We start from the raw sequence: 15912 nt of genomic DNA on the forward strand, positions 1-15912 counted from the left end.
CGCCCCCAAGGGCAGGAGGCCCCGCCCCGCCGCGGCACCGCGCACGCGCACCTGCGCTGCTGCTTCTGCTGCTCCTCCGACACGCGGAAGGAGAAGCGGCGCTTGCTGTTGGTGCGGAACAGCTGGCGCCGGCTGTTGTCGGTGAGGTCGGGGATGTCGAACTCGTCCTTCTCTGTGGGAGAAACACAGAGCTGGGCGGTGCTCACAAGTCCCCAAGGCCCCAGTCCGCTGGCGCTCAGAGACACACACCCACACATGAGCACAGGGGAACGCGCACACGTGTGCACACACCCACGCGCACGCTCCCTCACCTGCCAGCCGGTTCCTGAGGTAGGTCAGGCGGACCTTCTCGGTGCCGTAGAGGAACAGGGAACCCTCTGGATTCAGGGGCCGCACCTGAGGCAGCGGGCACAGAGGTCAGGCCATGCCAGCCAACCCCACCCCACTGCAGCGCTGGGGCCTGGGCAGGCCCTCACCTTCTTGAGCGGCACAGTCTGGACCCACTCTGCTCTCCTCACGTCAAACACCTCGATGGAATTGTCGCTGAACACTGTCAGGTAGGGGGCTGCGTAACCTGCAGGCGGGAAACTGCCTGTGCTGTGCAGCCCCTGGCATGTCAGGCACCTCTCTGAGCTTGTTTCCTTTATTTCCACGGCTGGCCGGCACGGGCATCCGAACCCTTGACCATGGTGTTATAACATCGCCCTCTAACCAACTGAGCTAACAGGCCAGGCCTTGAGCTTGTTTCCTCCTCTGTACCATGGGGAACACCCTGTGCCCACACCTCATGCAAAGGCCCTTCCTCCGAAGACTCTCCCCTTGTCCCAGCCAACCTCCATAACAAATTAGAGATAACAACCATGGAGCGCTCACTACATGCCTGGCACAGTTCTAAACACTAGACATGTTTTTTATCCCTTAATTCTCAAACAACTCTGAGCAGGTTCTATAATCACCCCTAATTTACAGATGAGGGAATGGAAACCCCAGAGCTAAGTAATGGCCGAGGTCACCCAGCTGGTGAACGACAGCTGGGATTTGGCCCCTGGCAGTCTGGGTCCGATGCCTACAATGCTGAATGTCTGTGCTACACACAACCCACAGGCCCCACCCCAGAAGAGCCATCGCACATGAAGGAAGCTCTGTTCCTCTCTTCCAGCCTTTAGCCTGCCATCACACCAGTTACTTAAGTGCCCCAGACTGCCCCACTGTCTCATCCATTCATTCATTCATTCATTCTTCCAAGCATTCATAGTCCCTGGAGTATGCTTGCCTGGGCTGGGTGCTGGACATGGATGAAGAAACCAACCCCAGCCCATTGTGCAGGCTCCCAGTGCACCAAACATGTCATAAAGTAGGAAGTGCTATGAGCCAGGAAAGAGATTTGAACAAAGAGAAGCGAAGGACCATAATGGCAGAGGACAGGACAGGGAGCATGAAGGCAGTAATAACAATGACAGCAATCATGGTGGTCATTTACCGAGTGCCTACCAGGTCCAGGACCAAGCCAGTATTGGAGCCGGACTTGGAGTTTGTCAGGTACAAAAGGAAGGAGAGCAGCTCAGCAGGCGGAAGGGCATGCGCTAAGGCATGGAAGAGGCAGATCCCACATGAGCCACCAAGGGTAGGCCAGGGTGTGCAGAGCCTCCAATGCCAAACCTAGGAGTTTGGGTAGAATCCCATTTTCCTCCAAAACAGCAAAGGCGCCAGGCCTCCGCAGGCCTTACCCCAGCCTGTGGGCGCTGCTGGCCACAGCAGCTCATGGCCACGAGATTTGCGGCCAGCACCATCCACGTAGACTCCGGCAGTGGTGAAGAGCAGCAGGAATTCACTGAGGCTGAGCTCCACAGTGCCGAGCGCCTCTCCCAGGCCCCCACGGGACGGTGGCAGCTCCTCAGGCACCAGACCGGCCCCCAGTGCTAAGGGCGCAGCCTCGTTGAGCAGTGGGTAGAGTGTGAAGGCACCAGCAGCACCCACACACAGCCGGTCACCCAGCAGCCCCAGGCTCTGAACAGGTGCGGGTGCCTGCAGCTCACGGATGCGGTGCTGCCAGGGCCCAGGACCTGGGCCTAGCTGGTAGCACAGCACTTGGCGCTTGACAGCTATACAGAGCACGGGGGTGCGGGCCTGCAGGATGCGCCCGGCTGCCAGTGCCTGGCAGCCTCGAGACTCAGGGATCTTGGTGCCCACTGCCTCCACACTCTCCAGGTCGGCCAGGGTGAAGAGGCGCACACTGGGGCCACGGCCGCACAGCACAACCAGCAGGCCTGCAGTGGAGCTCACAGCCAGCCGCTGCACCCGCCGGCACTCCCCCACCTGGAAGATGTCTGTGGGGTTGGCAAGGGGAGTGTCACCAGCAGGTGGGTGAGGAACAGCCCAGTCCTCATCCTCCTCTGTCCCCTGGAGCTGACCCCACCCTGGCCCAGCCTTGGCATGTACCGTTGCTGTGCAGATGGATCACAAACAGCCCCTCCTCAGTGCCCAGAGCAAGCCGTTCCTGGTCTGGTAGAGGAAGGGAGAGGGTCAGGGGTCAGAGGGCCCATCCAGTGATGGAGAGACTGGCAGTCTCCTGCCCTTGCTGGGCCTCAGTTTCTCTTGAGGAAATGGAGGTAGTAATAATCCCACTGTCCCTTGTCCCTGCATCACTGGACTCTTCTCCCCCACAGTCTGGACTGGCTCTCATGGGAGGATGGCTGTGGGGGCCCACCACCTCGAGCTGTGGGATTTGGCGTATGTCACGTCACGTCTCAGAGCCTCGGTTTCCCCTTATGTAAACTGGGGCTGATGATGGTCTGTTTCTCACAGAGTGGCTGTGAGCAGGAGAGGAAGCAGTGCTGGGCGAGTATGAAGCAGAGCCCCTTACTCCATAATGCCCTTATCTCCTGTGGCTCTCAGCTGGCCTGGGGACCCGTGCATCTCTCCTGTGGCCCCTATCCCCAGGGACTACAGGGAGAGGTCCCAACACCCCAGGGCAGGGGCTGCTGGGGAAGCTCTGCTTCCCGCCTCTTTCCCAGTTATGGAGGGGCCCTGCTGAGACCCAGACTCCCGGCCACACACAAGTGCACCTCATGGCAGCTCCAAACATGAGATGCTGTGAGGCTCCGGGGGGTTCCACAGCTCCCCCACAGTCACCCAGCTGCTAGGAAGACAGCCACAACCAAATTCCTTGTTTGTCTTTCTAAAGCTATGGTTCCTTCCGCTCACCTGAGATTCCTCTAGGAAAAGCCAAGACTGAGGCACAAAAACATGGAGCGGTGAGAAGCCAGGCCCCTGCCCTGGCCCAGGACCCTTCACACAGCCATGCACAGAGCGGGGTCAAGAGGACTCATGTGCAAGGCAGAGTCCACAGCCCATGGCTGCAGGGAATGGTCAGTGACAGTGGCCTTGTGACTGTGCCTGGGCCAGCACCACCCCTACTTCACCTCAATGCCTGCCCAAGGTGGTGCCCTTAGCTCACCGATGATGGCAGCGCAGAGTGCACGGGGCAGCAGTGGTAGTCCGTTGTCAAAGGCCTCCTTGAGTGTATACACGGGCAGGGGCCTCGGTCGTGCAGCCAGCAGCAGCCGCTGCAGCTCACCCAGCACCTGTAGCCAGCGCTCCCGCTCCCCCTCGTTTTCTGCCAGCAGCAGCACACTGCACATGGTTGGTGGCACTGTCAGCTGGGAAGCTGTCACCTACAGGCAGGGACACAGGCTGGAGGCCATGGCTGAGAGCTATCCACCTTCCTCCCTTCCCTTCTCTACCAGCTGATGTCGATAAACACGGACTGTGTGCTTGCCAGGTGCAGGGTTAGGCACTGTCTACAGCAAGGGACAAGCCAGACAGGGTGGCCAGAGCAAGACACAGATAATTCCAGAGCCCTGTGATCAGCCATAATAGGGGAAGGATAGGCACTGTGGGAACACAGGGTAGGTCCCCTAACCCAGGCCAAGAGGTGAAGAACCACCACCCAGGGGACAAGACATTTCTGCTGGAGCCTGAGGGATGACTACCCATGAGTTGGTCAAGGGGGGTGGGTGAGGGGCTGGGGACCGGCAGGGGCTGGCGTTCTGTGCAGGGGGACAGAATGAGAAGGACCAAGCATGAGGTGCACATGGGGTGCAGGGCACTCTTGTTACTGGAGAAAGTAAGGTGTGGCCAGAGCAGAGAGGCAGAGGGGAGAGGGCCGGGGAGGCCTGCAGGGCCAGATCCAGGGGCCTCAAGTCCTCGGTCAGGAGCACCCCGAGGGCAGTGGGCAGCCACAGAAGGGTCCTAAACAAGGCAGGACATGGGCAGATTCACATGTGGAAAGTCTGTTGTGGCTGCAGGCTGGAGGCTACTGCGGCCGTCCACGTGGAGGCGAGGGACCGGCTGAGGAGGGCAGCCGTGGTGAGGGAGAACAGGGGCCAGAGTGGGGACAGCATGGAAAGGTGGATAGTCCATCGTGCCCTAGGCACTCACCCTAAAGATGCGTGGTAGGTCCCTGGATTGGGCATGGATAACATCAGAGGCCAGGACGGAAGTGGCGGAGAACTGGGGGTCCCTGGGAGGTCCATGGAGCAGGTCAGAGATCACACCGGCTCTGGCTGCCCCACTAGTCCCTTGCCACTGCCCAGCACCCACCTCAGATCCAGCGCCTGCAGGAGGGCCCCGCTGGCTGGGCTGAGCCGCGGCTCTGGAGCATCAAACAGCAGCAGGCGCGAGTCGCTGAGGGCAGCAAACACCCGCTGCCAGCCCCGCCGGACACCCGAGGGCCGTGGCACCTGGGGGAAGGCAGCGTGAGAGTCCCTGCACAGACCCTCACCCTGGGCCTGGCACCCCCAGCCCCCAGCCCCAGCTCACCGCCAGGAAGCCCTCGTAGGCGGTGCCCGTGCCTGTTTCAGGGTGCACTCCCAGGGCACTGCGAAGGAGATCAGGGGGCACAGGGCAGGGTGGGGCCTGTGGGGCACAGGTTGAGTGACAGAAGTAGCCGCAGGCTGTGGGGAAAGCAGGAGAAGGTGGATGGTGTGAGGCTGGGAGGGGACAGCATTCCCAGCTGCAGCTTCCCTGAGCTATGGTGGCACCTGAAATGTCACCACTTCCCCATCAAGCGAGAAAGAAAAATAAAAACTGAGCAGTGGGAAATTTGACCAGGAGGTGCCAGTGACCCTGGGTTGAGAGAAAAGCCAGGGTGTCAGGGTCACACACCTGGGGGCTGTGCCCAGAAAATCAGAGGTAGGGGTGTGTGTGGGGATTCTCACCATCACAGCCCAGCCCCTGGCGGCCCAGGCCCAGCATCAGCGAGGTGCAGCGGAGACACTTGGTGGGGGACGGGAAGCTCCGGGGGCGCAGCGTGTGTGAGCCAGGCTGAGGATGGAGACAAGCCATTACCCACGCTGGCCCACAGCCTCCCAGGGTCCCATGCCGCATTCCAGAGGGGCCAGGTGGGACAAGGGGCTGAGCCAGGTGGCAACGCGAACGCTGGGCTCCAACCAGTCTATGACAGCAGTCAAACTCATGGCCACTGCCACCGCCCCAAATGCAGTCTGCCAGCCATGAGGCTCGTGGAGGGAACCAACCAGGTCTGCGGAGACCAGCAGAATGGCTTGTCCCCCACCCCATTCCACCCTTCTGGGCGCTGACCTTAGCAGGAGGAGCTTCTGCAGGGGCAGCGGCGGCAGTGAGCACTCTGGGGAACACGGCCTGTGGAGAGCAAGCCAGCAGATGAGAAGGGCGTGACGCAGAGGGGGCCAGCCCCCAGCTGGGGACCCCGCCTGTCCTCACCCCCATGCGCAGGCTGCGGCGGCCCTCCGGCCTCAGTTCTGGCTCCACCCCAGGCCTTGGGGCCTCCGCTGAGATACCAGGGTCCTTGGCAGAATCCTTCTGGGGATGGGAGAAGGAGGGACAAAGTCAAGGTGCCGGCGCCTCTCCCCAGTTCTCTCCAACAAGTCGCTCCACCTGGCTCTTACCTCTGAGGTCCAGAAGGACAGGAAGGGAATCAGGGAGTTTGAGGGCTTGGTGTCTGCAAACAAAGGGTGTGGGTCACTGGGGGAGGGGTGGACCTGGCCTGAGGAACCAGGGGCCAGCAGGGCTTGGGCTGGCACACAGCAGGTGCTCAGTAAATCAGTAACCAATGGTGAGGCAAGCATCAGAGTCTGGGAATAGGCTCCTGTCTCCACAGCCCTGCAAAGCTGTCGTGGGAGCCCCTAGGTAGCCATGAGGCTGGCGTGGGGACTGGCCCAAGGACAGGCATGTGGAGCACTCACCCCCCGGCCCACGGGCCCGCAGCTCCTCCCGCAGCACAGCCAGCTCCTGCTGCAGGGCCTGGCTCTGCTTCTCGGCCTCCTGCAGACGGCTGGGGGAGAAAGGGCACAAGCTCATCACAGGCCTCTGCGCAGCCCCGGCCCCTGCAGCGCCTGCCCCCCGGGCTCACCGCTCAGCCTGCAGCTGGGCCTCCTGCACCTGCGCCAGCCGCTCCTGCAGGCCCTGCTTGGCACGGATCTCAGCCTCCAGCGCTGACTGCAGCTCCAGCCTAGCTGAGGCCTCCATCTTCTGCAGCCGCCGTGCCTTCCACTGGTGGTCCTGGTGGCCATAGGGCACCCACGTAAGGTGCCATCTGGGCAAGGCTGCCTCAGAGGTCCCCTCCCACCAAGCGCAGCTGCCCATGCCACCTGGCCAGGCTCAAAGCCCTAGCTCTGCTAATGAGCTGCTGTGAGCAGAGGTAAGTCACTGACCTTCCATGAACTCAGTGTCCCCACCTGTAGAATGAGGCTATGGCACCCCCCAACCTCCCAGGGTGTCTCTGAGGCTCACCAGTGGCCGGGAAGGGAGTGTCTGGGTGCCCACGTTCCGCAAGGACTCCAGCTCCTCAGCCATCTTGGTGGCCAGGGCCTGCAGGTAACCTCTGGAGACCTTCTCATCATTCACCCTGATTGGAAGGGGGCTCGGGGTCATGGGCAGGGCCCACAGCCCCACTTGGGCCCCACCCCTGGCCACGGGCACCCACCAGCTGAGGATGTCGGCAATCTGGGCCTCCCAGTTGCTCTCCGTCTCCCGCCGCTCGCCCTCCAGCTGCTGCTTGCTCTGCTGCTCCTGCTCCAGTTCTTCTGCCAGCTGCGGGCCAGCAGGAAGGAGGGTCAGTCCCCAGGGGGCCTGGCAGCCCTGAGCCTCGTCTGTGTCCACCCCTGCTCACCTGCCACAGCTTGCCCTCCAGCTGGGACCCTGGATGCTCTGCCCGCCCACCCACCTTACCACTCCCCACCTCCAGCCCTTGTCTGTCTGTCTGTCCTGTCCCCGTCCACCCTGCTTACCCGCTCCTGCTCCCGGCTCAGCCGCTGGTTCTCCTCCTGTAGCCGGCACAGAGCCTCCTTCCCACTCGGCCTGGGGAGGAGAAGGCCAAGATGGTGACTCCCAGCCCGGGCTCTTGCCCTGCCCCTCCCCACCACCCCCGGCTGCCCACTCACTCATGGCTGCGGGCCCGCTCCAGCTGCTCACGCAGGGTGGCCACCTCCTTCCTCAGTTCACCCTCAGTCGGTCCCGTGCCATTAGTCTCAGAGGCTGTGTGGATGGTCTTAAGAACATGGACAGGGTCAGGGCAAGGGCCCGAAAGGCCATGGCCCACCCCCCCAGGACACAGGCCTGTCCCTGAGGCCCTGAGTAGGAGTCAGGCCAAAGGAGGAAGTACCTCTTGCCAAAGGGGTAAGACCTCACTACCTTGACCGGAGAAGACTCTGGAAGGTTTCGCTCACACTGTCCCTGCAGCCGTGTCACCTCCCGGCTCAAGGTGGCTGCCTGGGCCTCCAGCTGTGATGGGGTGCAGAGGCAGGCCAATGCTGACTTGGCCCCCCAACCCCTCTGCCCCACTTTACTAGAAAGTCTCAGCTCTGCCCCCAACAGCTGGTGTGAAGAGGCAGTGGACTCCCAGACCGTCCTGTCCCAATCACCATCCCTGGCTCAGCCTCTGCCAGTCACACTGGGAGGTACTAAGGCAGGTGGTATTCCCAGCACCTTGTGCCAACCTCCCCAGGCTTCCTCCAGCCACGATGTGGGTAACATGGGAAGGGCCCAGCCGCTGTCCCCACCCCCACCTCTGTCACCCACCTCCCTGCGGGCATCCCGGGCTTCCTCCAGCTGGGAGCTCAGGGCCTGGGTCTGGCTGGCTGTGGCTGCCTCTCTCTCCTGGGCCTCCTGCAGCCTCTGGAGCAGCTCCTCCTGCCTCCTCTGGGCTCTGCATAGCTCCTGCTCCTGAGCCTGCAGCCGTGCCTGAGCCTCGGCCAGCTCCTGGGGAGTCAGGGGGGTGGGAAGGGTAAGCCCAGAGTCAGGGCATGGACCTCTGTCGCATGAAGGCCTGGGCCACCCACCTGCCTCGCCAGGCCCTCACCTGGTGGAGCCGGTCTTTCTCCTGATGTAGGTTACTGTCCTGGCCTGGGCTACCAGCATGGGGCCCAGCCATCTGGGACAAGGGTGTCTTGCTGTCCATCAGCGTCTCTGCCAGAAATAGTCACTAAGATCTGCACATACTGACAGCCCCAGTCTCAGCCAGGTACTCTACATGCAGCACCTCAGTAACCTTCTCCACAGCCTGGGAGGTGAATCTCCTTGGCCCATTTTCCACGTGCAGGCTCAGAGAGTTTAAGATACTCCCATAAGATCACATAGAATACAGAGCAGGGGCAGGACTGGAACCCAGGTGGGAATACCCATGTGCTGGGAAAGCCGCTCGGACTGCAGGGTGGGCGTGGCGGGCAATACCTGACAGCCTCTCCTGTAGAGTCTGCACTTCCTTCCGCAGCTGCTCCAGCTCCTGATGGTCTGTGGGGCTGCTCAGGGCCTCTGGAGGGGAGGTGGCAACCCCAAGTGAGTAGCTAGTCCTGCAGCAGTAGCCCCAGGGCTAGCCCCCAACCCTTGCCAGCTGCTCCCCCACACCTCGGTGCTTCCAGCTCAACTCCACCTTCTCCTGCTCCATGCAGCGAAGCTTCCATTCCAGAGCAGCCGACAGCTCAGAGTTGCTGTCAGGACCGGAGCTAAGGGAGGGCAGGGACAACACCCATTGGCAAAAACCCCACCCCCAAAGCCTCTCCATCCAATCATTCATTCATCCAAGGAACAACCAGGCCAGGCCCTGCCCTCAGGAGACCCCAGGTTGGTGCCACAGGCAGTAGTGGCTCCAGGACACAGGCTTTAGAGTCCCCAGGCCCAGGCTCAAGCCCTAGTCCAGGCCCTTACAAGCTGCATGACCTTGAACAGTCACCTAACATAACTGAGCCTCAGTTTCCTCACAGGAAAATGAGGTGATAAAAGGGCCCCTTCCAAGGGCTGTCAAGAGGTCTTGGTGAGATGAGCCATGGGCCCCGTGCCTGGCACACAGCGGGCCCTCGGGGAGTGCTGTTCAGCTCTCCTCTTGTCTCTGAGCATTCCTCACTATGAGCTCACTGTGCTCTCAGGCTGGCCCTTCGTATGGGACTGGATGGAGGTCATCCTGCCCATTTTGCAGAGGCACAGGGTGAGGCTCAGGAACAGTAGGGCCCTTCAAACTCCAGGCCTCTGGCTCTGAGTCCAGTGCATTCTCCAGCTGCTGTGGAGAGCACTGTGACAGCCACATACTGGGATGGGCCTGGAGGGGCACAGGTGTGGCTTTACCAGGAGCCTAAGGACCTGAGGGCTCAGAGAACCTGTCACATACAGCTGCTGGGTCGCTGCCCTCTTTTCTGGAGTCCTGATGGGCTATGCCTCCAGCTTCCCACCAGCTATGTAAGGGCTAGACCCACCTGCCAGAGGTATAGGTGAAGCCCACAAATGGCAGGTGGTGGCCTGAGAAGGCTCCATGGGAGGGTGGCGGCAGGGTCCCCTGCAGAAGAGAGAAGGAGAGTCACAGAGTCAACAGGCACAGTCCAGGCTGAGGCTTGACAACCAGGAGACCCCTGGGACCTGGCATGACAACCTCCCCTTGATCAGATGGGAACTAGGGGGATAATGTGGCCCTGACCAAAATGGACCACGGCTCCCACGTACCCTTGAGGTTCTAGCCTCAGGGGCTTCTGGGAGTTTTCTTCCTTACATGAATTCTGGTTAAGAGGATGACACCTGGGATCAAAAGACTTTCACTTGGCACAACCCACCTCGGTGCAGGAGAACCGGCCCAGGTGAACCGTAACTCTCATGAGGTCCTGGGGTCCAAAGGCCTCACCCACAGCCCAGCAACTGCTCTAAGGAACTTCTGGGGGTTCCCTCAGCCAGCAAGTGGCAGGGCAGCTCCCCTCCTGCAGTGGCATCCACCACTCACTGGATGGTTGAGGGTGTCATCATCAACGTCGAAGTTGGAGGTGTCCACGGGCCCGCGAAGCTCAGGGATATAGGGGGCACTGCTGGTTGCCAGTCTCTCCCAGTCCACGCCTTCAAAGAAGGGGTGGTTCCGGAAGTCATCCAGCCCGCCGCGGCCCAGCCGCTCCTCCTGGCGGCACAGCAGCTGGCGGATCAGGTCTCGGGCACTGGCTGGCACCTCAGGCACATCCGGGGGGAACTGCAGGTGGTCCTGCGAGCCAGGGAGGGGTCAGGGGGGTCAGGCTGGGTCAAGTGTCCAGGATCCCATGCTTGCCTGAAGGCATCTCCAACCACATGGACTCCAACCACTGCCCTTCCTGAAACCCCTTCCAGACCTCATGGTTCATGATCTTGCCATAGGTTTCCACCAGGGATTCAGCATAGAAGGGCGTCTCCCCAAAGAGCAGCTCATAGGCACAGACTCCCAGCGACCACCAGTCACACTGTGGGCCGTAGTGGCCCTTGCCCTCCTCCATGGCCTGCAGGATCTCAGGAGAGATATAGTCTGGTGTCCCTACTGCCACCGACGAATCCACCTGTGGGTGGTGGTGTTGATGATACCATGAGGACAGCTTTGAGCTCGGCTGGGCCTGCTGACCCTGCACACTGCAGCCCCTGAGCTGGCACCCCCAGCCCCCAGGCTCAGCTGGCCTGGTGCCCCACTGAGGGCCTGGGCCCAGCCCTTTTTACCCCTGGAGACTGACGCCCCTACACCAGGCTGGGTGCCTCCCATTCCCTGAGAGCTCGGCCCTCCCAGTGTCCCCTGTAAGGCGGGGTCCTTACCATTCCACTGCTGTTGAGACGCAGGCAGGAGCCAAAGTCAGCCAGGCGGATGTGCCCATTCATGTCCAACAGGACATTGTCCGGCTTGACATCCCTGGGGAGGGACAGGGAGAGTGAAGGGCTTGACCTGCGTGTGTGGAGGTGTGTTTAGGTACATGCCCAGCTGCATGTGCACAGGCGTGTGCAAACACTGGGATGTGTGTGTGTGCACTCACACGTGTTCCTGTGTACATGTGAGCAATGTGTGCACACTCATGTGGGACGGAGAGAAGGCTGACGGCCAGCAGAAAGAAGGGGGCGAGATTGGGGAAAAGGACCCACAAGGATGCCCTCGGAGGCAGCAGGGAGTACTGAGGGGGGTACAGGAGTCAGACTTTCGTAGTGCAGACCAGGACTCAGCCACCCACGAGCTGAGTGACCGTGAGCCAGGTGCTTACCTGTGCTATGCTCTGACTTCTACAACCGCAAACTGGGGATGGCAGTAGCTCCCGCCACATAAGGTTGTTTGGCGTGAGCATTCAAAGGAATCCCATGTATGAAGCACCCAACTTGGGGTTTGGCACAGGATGAGTGCTCAGCAAACCTTAGCTATCCCCAGAGCAGCCAGCAGGGGCTGAACAGGGCAGCGGGGGCTGGGGCCCACCTGTGGACATAGCCCAGCTGGTGCAGCGAGTGGATGGCCAGCACCATCTCTGCCAGGTAGAACTGGGCCAGCTCGGGCGGGAGGCGGTCCTCGAAGCGGCTCAGCAGCGTGAGCAGGTCCCCACCAGCATAGTAGTCCATCACCAGGTACTGGGTGTGGTGGGAAGGGGACTAGAATCAGACTGGGGACAGGGGCACCTGCCCACCTCACAGTGGTCCTGTGGGGTTCTGGGAAAACAGGGCTGTGTCTCCCAGCAGCTCTGGAGTGGCCAGCTCCCAGCCAGAGCTCAGGCGTGGGAGCTGGTGGGAAGTGGAAGCCTCTTGGTACCAGCAGGAGAGGTCTCTCTCTCTCTTTGGACCCAGCACCCCTGGCCCCAAGGGCCTTCTCCTCTGTCCCCAGGCAGCCCCCCTCCAACCCCGCCAAGTAGCCTCACCAGGTACTCCTCATCTTGGAAGGCATAGTGCAAAGCAGTCACCCAACGGCTGTCCCCCTTCACGAGGACGTCCCGCTCCTCCCGGAAACAGGCCGTCTGCAGCAGGTTTGGGGGGGGCAGAGGGTGGGTGGGTTCAGAGCCCAGGAAACCCCCCTTGCCAGCTCAGGGGATGGAGAAAGACTAAGTAAGCCTAGGAGCCCACATCAAAGTCACAGCTCTGCCCCACCCCAGGCTGACCTTGGATGAGCCGGAGCCTGTGCTTTATGGCTCTGGGTCTCAGTGTTACCATAAGGAAAATGGGAACAACTCTGCCTGCCTTTTGGTTTTTTGTTGTTGTTGTTGTTGTTGTTGTTGTTTTTAAAGATGACCGGTAAGGGGATCTTAACCCTTGGCTTGGTGTTGTCAGCACCACGCTCAGCCAGTGAGCAAACCGGCCATCCCTATATAGGATCCGAACCCGTGGCCTTGGTGTTACCAGCACCACACTCTCCCGACTGAGCCACAGGCCAGCCCTGCCTGCCTTTTGGAAAGGCTTATTGTGAGAAAGGGATAGGAGATTGGCAACTGCTGAGGGTGGCATCCTTGGCTGGTCAGCAGCCATGCCCACACTTTCCCCCAGATGCCCTGTGGGCCTCGATGGCAGTACACACCCACCCCCACTCCACCTGCAGGGTGCCAAAGTCCCACCAGACCCCAAACTGACCTCGGCCCTCTTCAGCATCTCCCATTTGTGCAGCATTTTCATGGCAAAAATCTGCCCACTGTCCCTCTGCCTCACCACAGCAACCTGACGCCACAGGGAGAATGAGTCAGCCCAGCCCAGGTGTGACCGCCTCCTCCCCACCTATCCCAGGCCCTTTGCTCACCTCCCCAAAGGCCCCTCGGCCGATCACCTTCAGGATCTCAAAGTCATCTCTCTGCAGACGCAGCTCCTTCATCTTTGTTACGAAGGGGCTGGCTGAGGGGACATAGAGTGGGGCTCAGCACACTTGCAGAAAGGGCCCCAGCTCCCTCCCTCACCTTGGGGAAGCCAGGAGCTGCAACTCCCATGAGGCCAGGGAACAGATGACCTCCCCAGAGACAGCTTCCAGCCAAGGGGTTGATAGGATCTGGAGCCCATTTGGCCATGATCAGGAAGCATGGAAGGTGAGGGTCCTGGCTCAGCTGACCACCTGGGCCCCTGTCCCCAGACTCCAGGCAGCCTCCATCCCAGATGTTGATGGGACATGTAGTTTTCCCCAGCCTGGGGCCTGACCCTGGCTGGCAGGTCACCCTGGGGACCATGGGATACCATTCCCACTCCTAGCTCACAGTTCTTAGCCCCCTAATGGGCCAGACCAGAGATTGTCTTGGGAAACTGGACAGGCAAGATTCTTTGTTCCCAGAGAAGCTTCTCTGCCATTCGGGAACTGTGGGACCAAGCTGTGGGCCTGGGTCCGAGGACCCTGTAGGCACAGAGGTACCTAGCTGGGGTTGAGCCCTGGGACAGCCCTGGAGGGCAGGAAGGACAATGTTCCCATAGGGTTCTGGGAGGACAGGATCTGTGCTCCTCATGTGGGGCCCCATCAGTCTGGAGACATAGATACTGCCTGCACAGGTGCTCGTAAGACTCAAAAACAAGGCCAAAAACTTCTTTACCTGGTGCTCAGGTGTGACCACTCAGGATCCCCTCCAGGCCTGGCCAGCCCCATGACTCTCAGCCCTGCCTTCCTCTCTGGTCGAGGCCTTTGCCTAGCCAAGAACCGCCTCCTTCCTCACAGTCCCCAATACCTCCATGAGGTATCAGATTAGGGCATCTCCAGCTGCTCCCGGGCCCTTCCCAGGCCTGGAAAAACCACAGGCTGGGTGGAGGACATTAATCGTAGGAACTTAGGGAGGCAGGAGTGACCAGTCAGGATTGGGGCAGCTGTGGTCTGGCACCCTGCCTCAGTTTCCCCCTGCCAGGAGGTAAACTCCTTGCCAGCTGGGCGGGTCTGTGGGTGGGACAGAGAGCTGCTCCACAGGTTCATCAGGCAGAACCCCCGCAGCAAGGGTGGTGTGGAAACCTCATTACAGAAATTAATTGTCTCTTTCCCAGGTCTGTGTGTGGAGCTGAGGAGGAGCAGCCACAGGCCTCCAAGGGAGAACCGAGGCCAGGGTGGTGACCCCCAGCCAGACAGGGGCCAAAGCCTGGGGCCCACAGCCAGCAGGATCCAGGCCTCCAGGACAGGCTGCCCAGTCCTCTTGCCTTGTCACAGGGGATGGGGGCTCCAGGCAGGAGCAGGGACAAGTTGGGGCAGGAGGGAAGTGAGTCACCACCCTTTGAGTTACCTCGGGAGATGTCAACAGACAGGCCCCCATGCTGGGGTCCCTGGCAGAGGTGCCAGAGGCAAGCAGGGAGGAGTACACTCATGTGTGCAAACACACACACGTGTGCGTGGGTGTCATGGGGGGGGTGGGTGATGACAATTCAGTCAGACACACACACATAAATAATATACAGGAGTCCCAGGGAGACAAGGGCCTTCTGACTGCCCTCACCCTGGACAGAAGAGCTGGGGACGGGCCAACTTGCTGGCACGTCTGGGTGGCAGGCCCCCAACCATGCCAGGCAGGGCCTTGTGCCCGCCCAGAGCTCAGGAGCGCCAGGAACGCTAGTCGTCCACTGGGTAAACACCCGCCTTACCCTGCTCTTCCCCCATGGCCCTGCCGGGTGTGACCGGGGAACCCTCAGGCTGGCGCCAGTCGCCCAGAGCTCAGGAGCGCCAGGAACGCTAGTCGTCCACTGGGTAAACACCCGCCTCACCCTGCTCTTCCCCCATGGCCCTGCCGGGTGTGACCGGGGAACCCTCAGGCTGGCGCCAGTGCCCACAGTGGGTTCAGGGTCACTCGGGGCCAACCACTCCCGGTGCTGAGTCAACCAGGAAAGGGTGCAGACCCACCTCCAGCCAGGCCCCCCTCCCCAGCCCTGGGGGAATAGCCCTTAGGAAGCCTAGTCAGCAGTTTGCACAGAAAAGGGGGCTGAGATTGGTTCCTGAGTCCAGGCTGGGGTGGTTGTGCATGCCAGGAAATGGATGTGCGGGCGGCGGTCTGCAACTGTGCAACACCTGTGGATCTGCGAGTGTGCAGCATTGTGGCTGGGGTGGTCTACAGGGCAAAGTGCAGGGCTCCCTGGGTCTCTCCATGAGCTGTGTGAGTGTCCCGGTGTGTCCGTGAGGAATGAAGGAGACTGAGAAAGGCGTGTCAGCGCATGGTCTGCAGGGGGGTCTGCATGTGCGTGTGTGTTCTGCGTGGGGCATGAGGTGTGATGCTGAGCGAGGAATCCTGCACGTGACTCTGGGGGGACGTGTACTGGGCGCACACGGCTGGGGTCTATACCTGGGAACAAGTTTGTGTGTCTGTGTGAGGTGTGTTCTGTACATGTGCCGGGGTCTGTGAGTGGGAACGAGGGTGTGCGTGAATCTGAGCCGCTGAGGTGTGCAGGTGACTGAGCAGGCCGCGGGGTCCGGTGGCACGTGTCAGAGCCAGTGCGGGGAGTCTGCCAGGGGAAGCTGTAAGGGTGCGGTCCCTGAGGGAGGGTCTGTGGGTGTAGAGCGCGCGGAGGTCCCCGCGCGGTGTCCCAGGAGCCGCCCCCCTCGGTGCCGCCGGGGCCACTCACCCCAGCTCAGGAACTGTGCCACGTTGCGCTCCCGCCGCAGGGGGGCGCTGCTGAGCTCGTGGTGCAGCCCCAGCAGCAGATCCAGGAGGCCGTCGAGCCCCGGGCCGTCGCCGGCCTCGCCCCGCGCCAGCCGCTCCA

The 15912-nt window shown here is 61.2% G+C and overlaps 1 protein-coding gene across 1 annotated transcript in view; it reads right to left on the bottom strand.

The window, feature by feature from the left end:
* Window positions 1-15912, bottom strand: part of CDC42BPG (CDC42 binding protein kinase gamma (DMPK-like)) — a 25600-nt gene that overhangs the window by 4102 nt on the left and 5586 nt on the right. Inside the window, exons 3-35 of the mRNA XM_008579996.1 lie at window positions 15775-15907; window positions 13004-13095; window positions 12841-12924; window positions 12138-12233; window positions 11705-11853; window positions 11062-11155; window positions 10614-10814; window positions 10241-10489; window positions 9726-9805; window positions 8884-8981; window positions 8710-8790; window positions 8339-8445; window positions 8059-8238; window positions 7672-7761; window positions 7422-7528; window positions 7269-7338; window positions 6965-7071; window positions 6772-6886; window positions 6392-6540; window positions 6225-6313; window positions 5928-5980; window positions 5743-5841; window positions 5602-5661; window positions 5220-5325; window positions 4822-4955; window positions 4603-4742; window positions 4441-4522; window positions 3458-3674; window positions 2440-2502; window positions 1728-2327; window positions 477-574; window positions 312-396; window positions 52-172 (exon numbers count right to left, since the gene is read on the bottom strand). Of these exons, the coding sequence (XP_008578218.1) occupies window positions 52-172; window positions 312-396; window positions 477-574; window positions 1728-2327; window positions 2440-2502; window positions 3458-3674; window positions 4441-4522; window positions 4603-4742; window positions 4822-4955; window positions 5220-5325; window positions 5602-5661; window positions 5743-5841; window positions 5928-5980; window positions 6225-6313; window positions 6392-6540; window positions 6772-6886; window positions 6965-7071; window positions 7269-7338; window positions 7422-7528; window positions 7672-7761; window positions 8059-8238; window positions 8339-8445; window positions 8710-8790; window positions 8884-8981; window positions 9726-9805; window positions 10241-10489; window positions 10614-10814; window positions 11062-11155; window positions 11705-11853; window positions 12138-12233; window positions 12841-12924; window positions 13004-13095; window positions 15775-15907 (4229 nt within the window). The remainder of the gene's footprint in view (window positions 1-51; window positions 173-311; window positions 397-476; window positions 575-1727; window positions 2328-2439; window positions 2503-3457; window positions 3675-4440; window positions 4523-4602; window positions 4743-4821; window positions 4956-5219; window positions 5326-5601; window positions 5662-5742; window positions 5842-5927; window positions 5981-6224; window positions 6314-6391; window positions 6541-6771; window positions 6887-6964; window positions 7072-7268; window positions 7339-7421; window positions 7529-7671; window positions 7762-8058; window positions 8239-8338; window positions 8446-8709; window positions 8791-8883; window positions 8982-9725; window positions 9806-10240; window positions 10490-10613; window positions 10815-11061; window positions 11156-11704; window positions 11854-12137; window positions 12234-12840; window positions 12925-13003; window positions 13096-15774; window positions 15908-15912) is intronic.

The sequence above is a fragment of the Galeopterus variegatus genome, unplaced genomic scaffold (assembly GCF_000696425.1).
Source record: "Galeopterus variegatus unplaced genomic scaffold, G_variegatus-3.0.2 Scaffold1999, whole genome shotgun sequence".
NCBI classification, from domain to species: domain Eukaryota; kingdom Metazoa; phylum Chordata; class Mammalia; order Dermoptera; family Cynocephalidae; genus Galeopterus; species Galeopterus variegatus.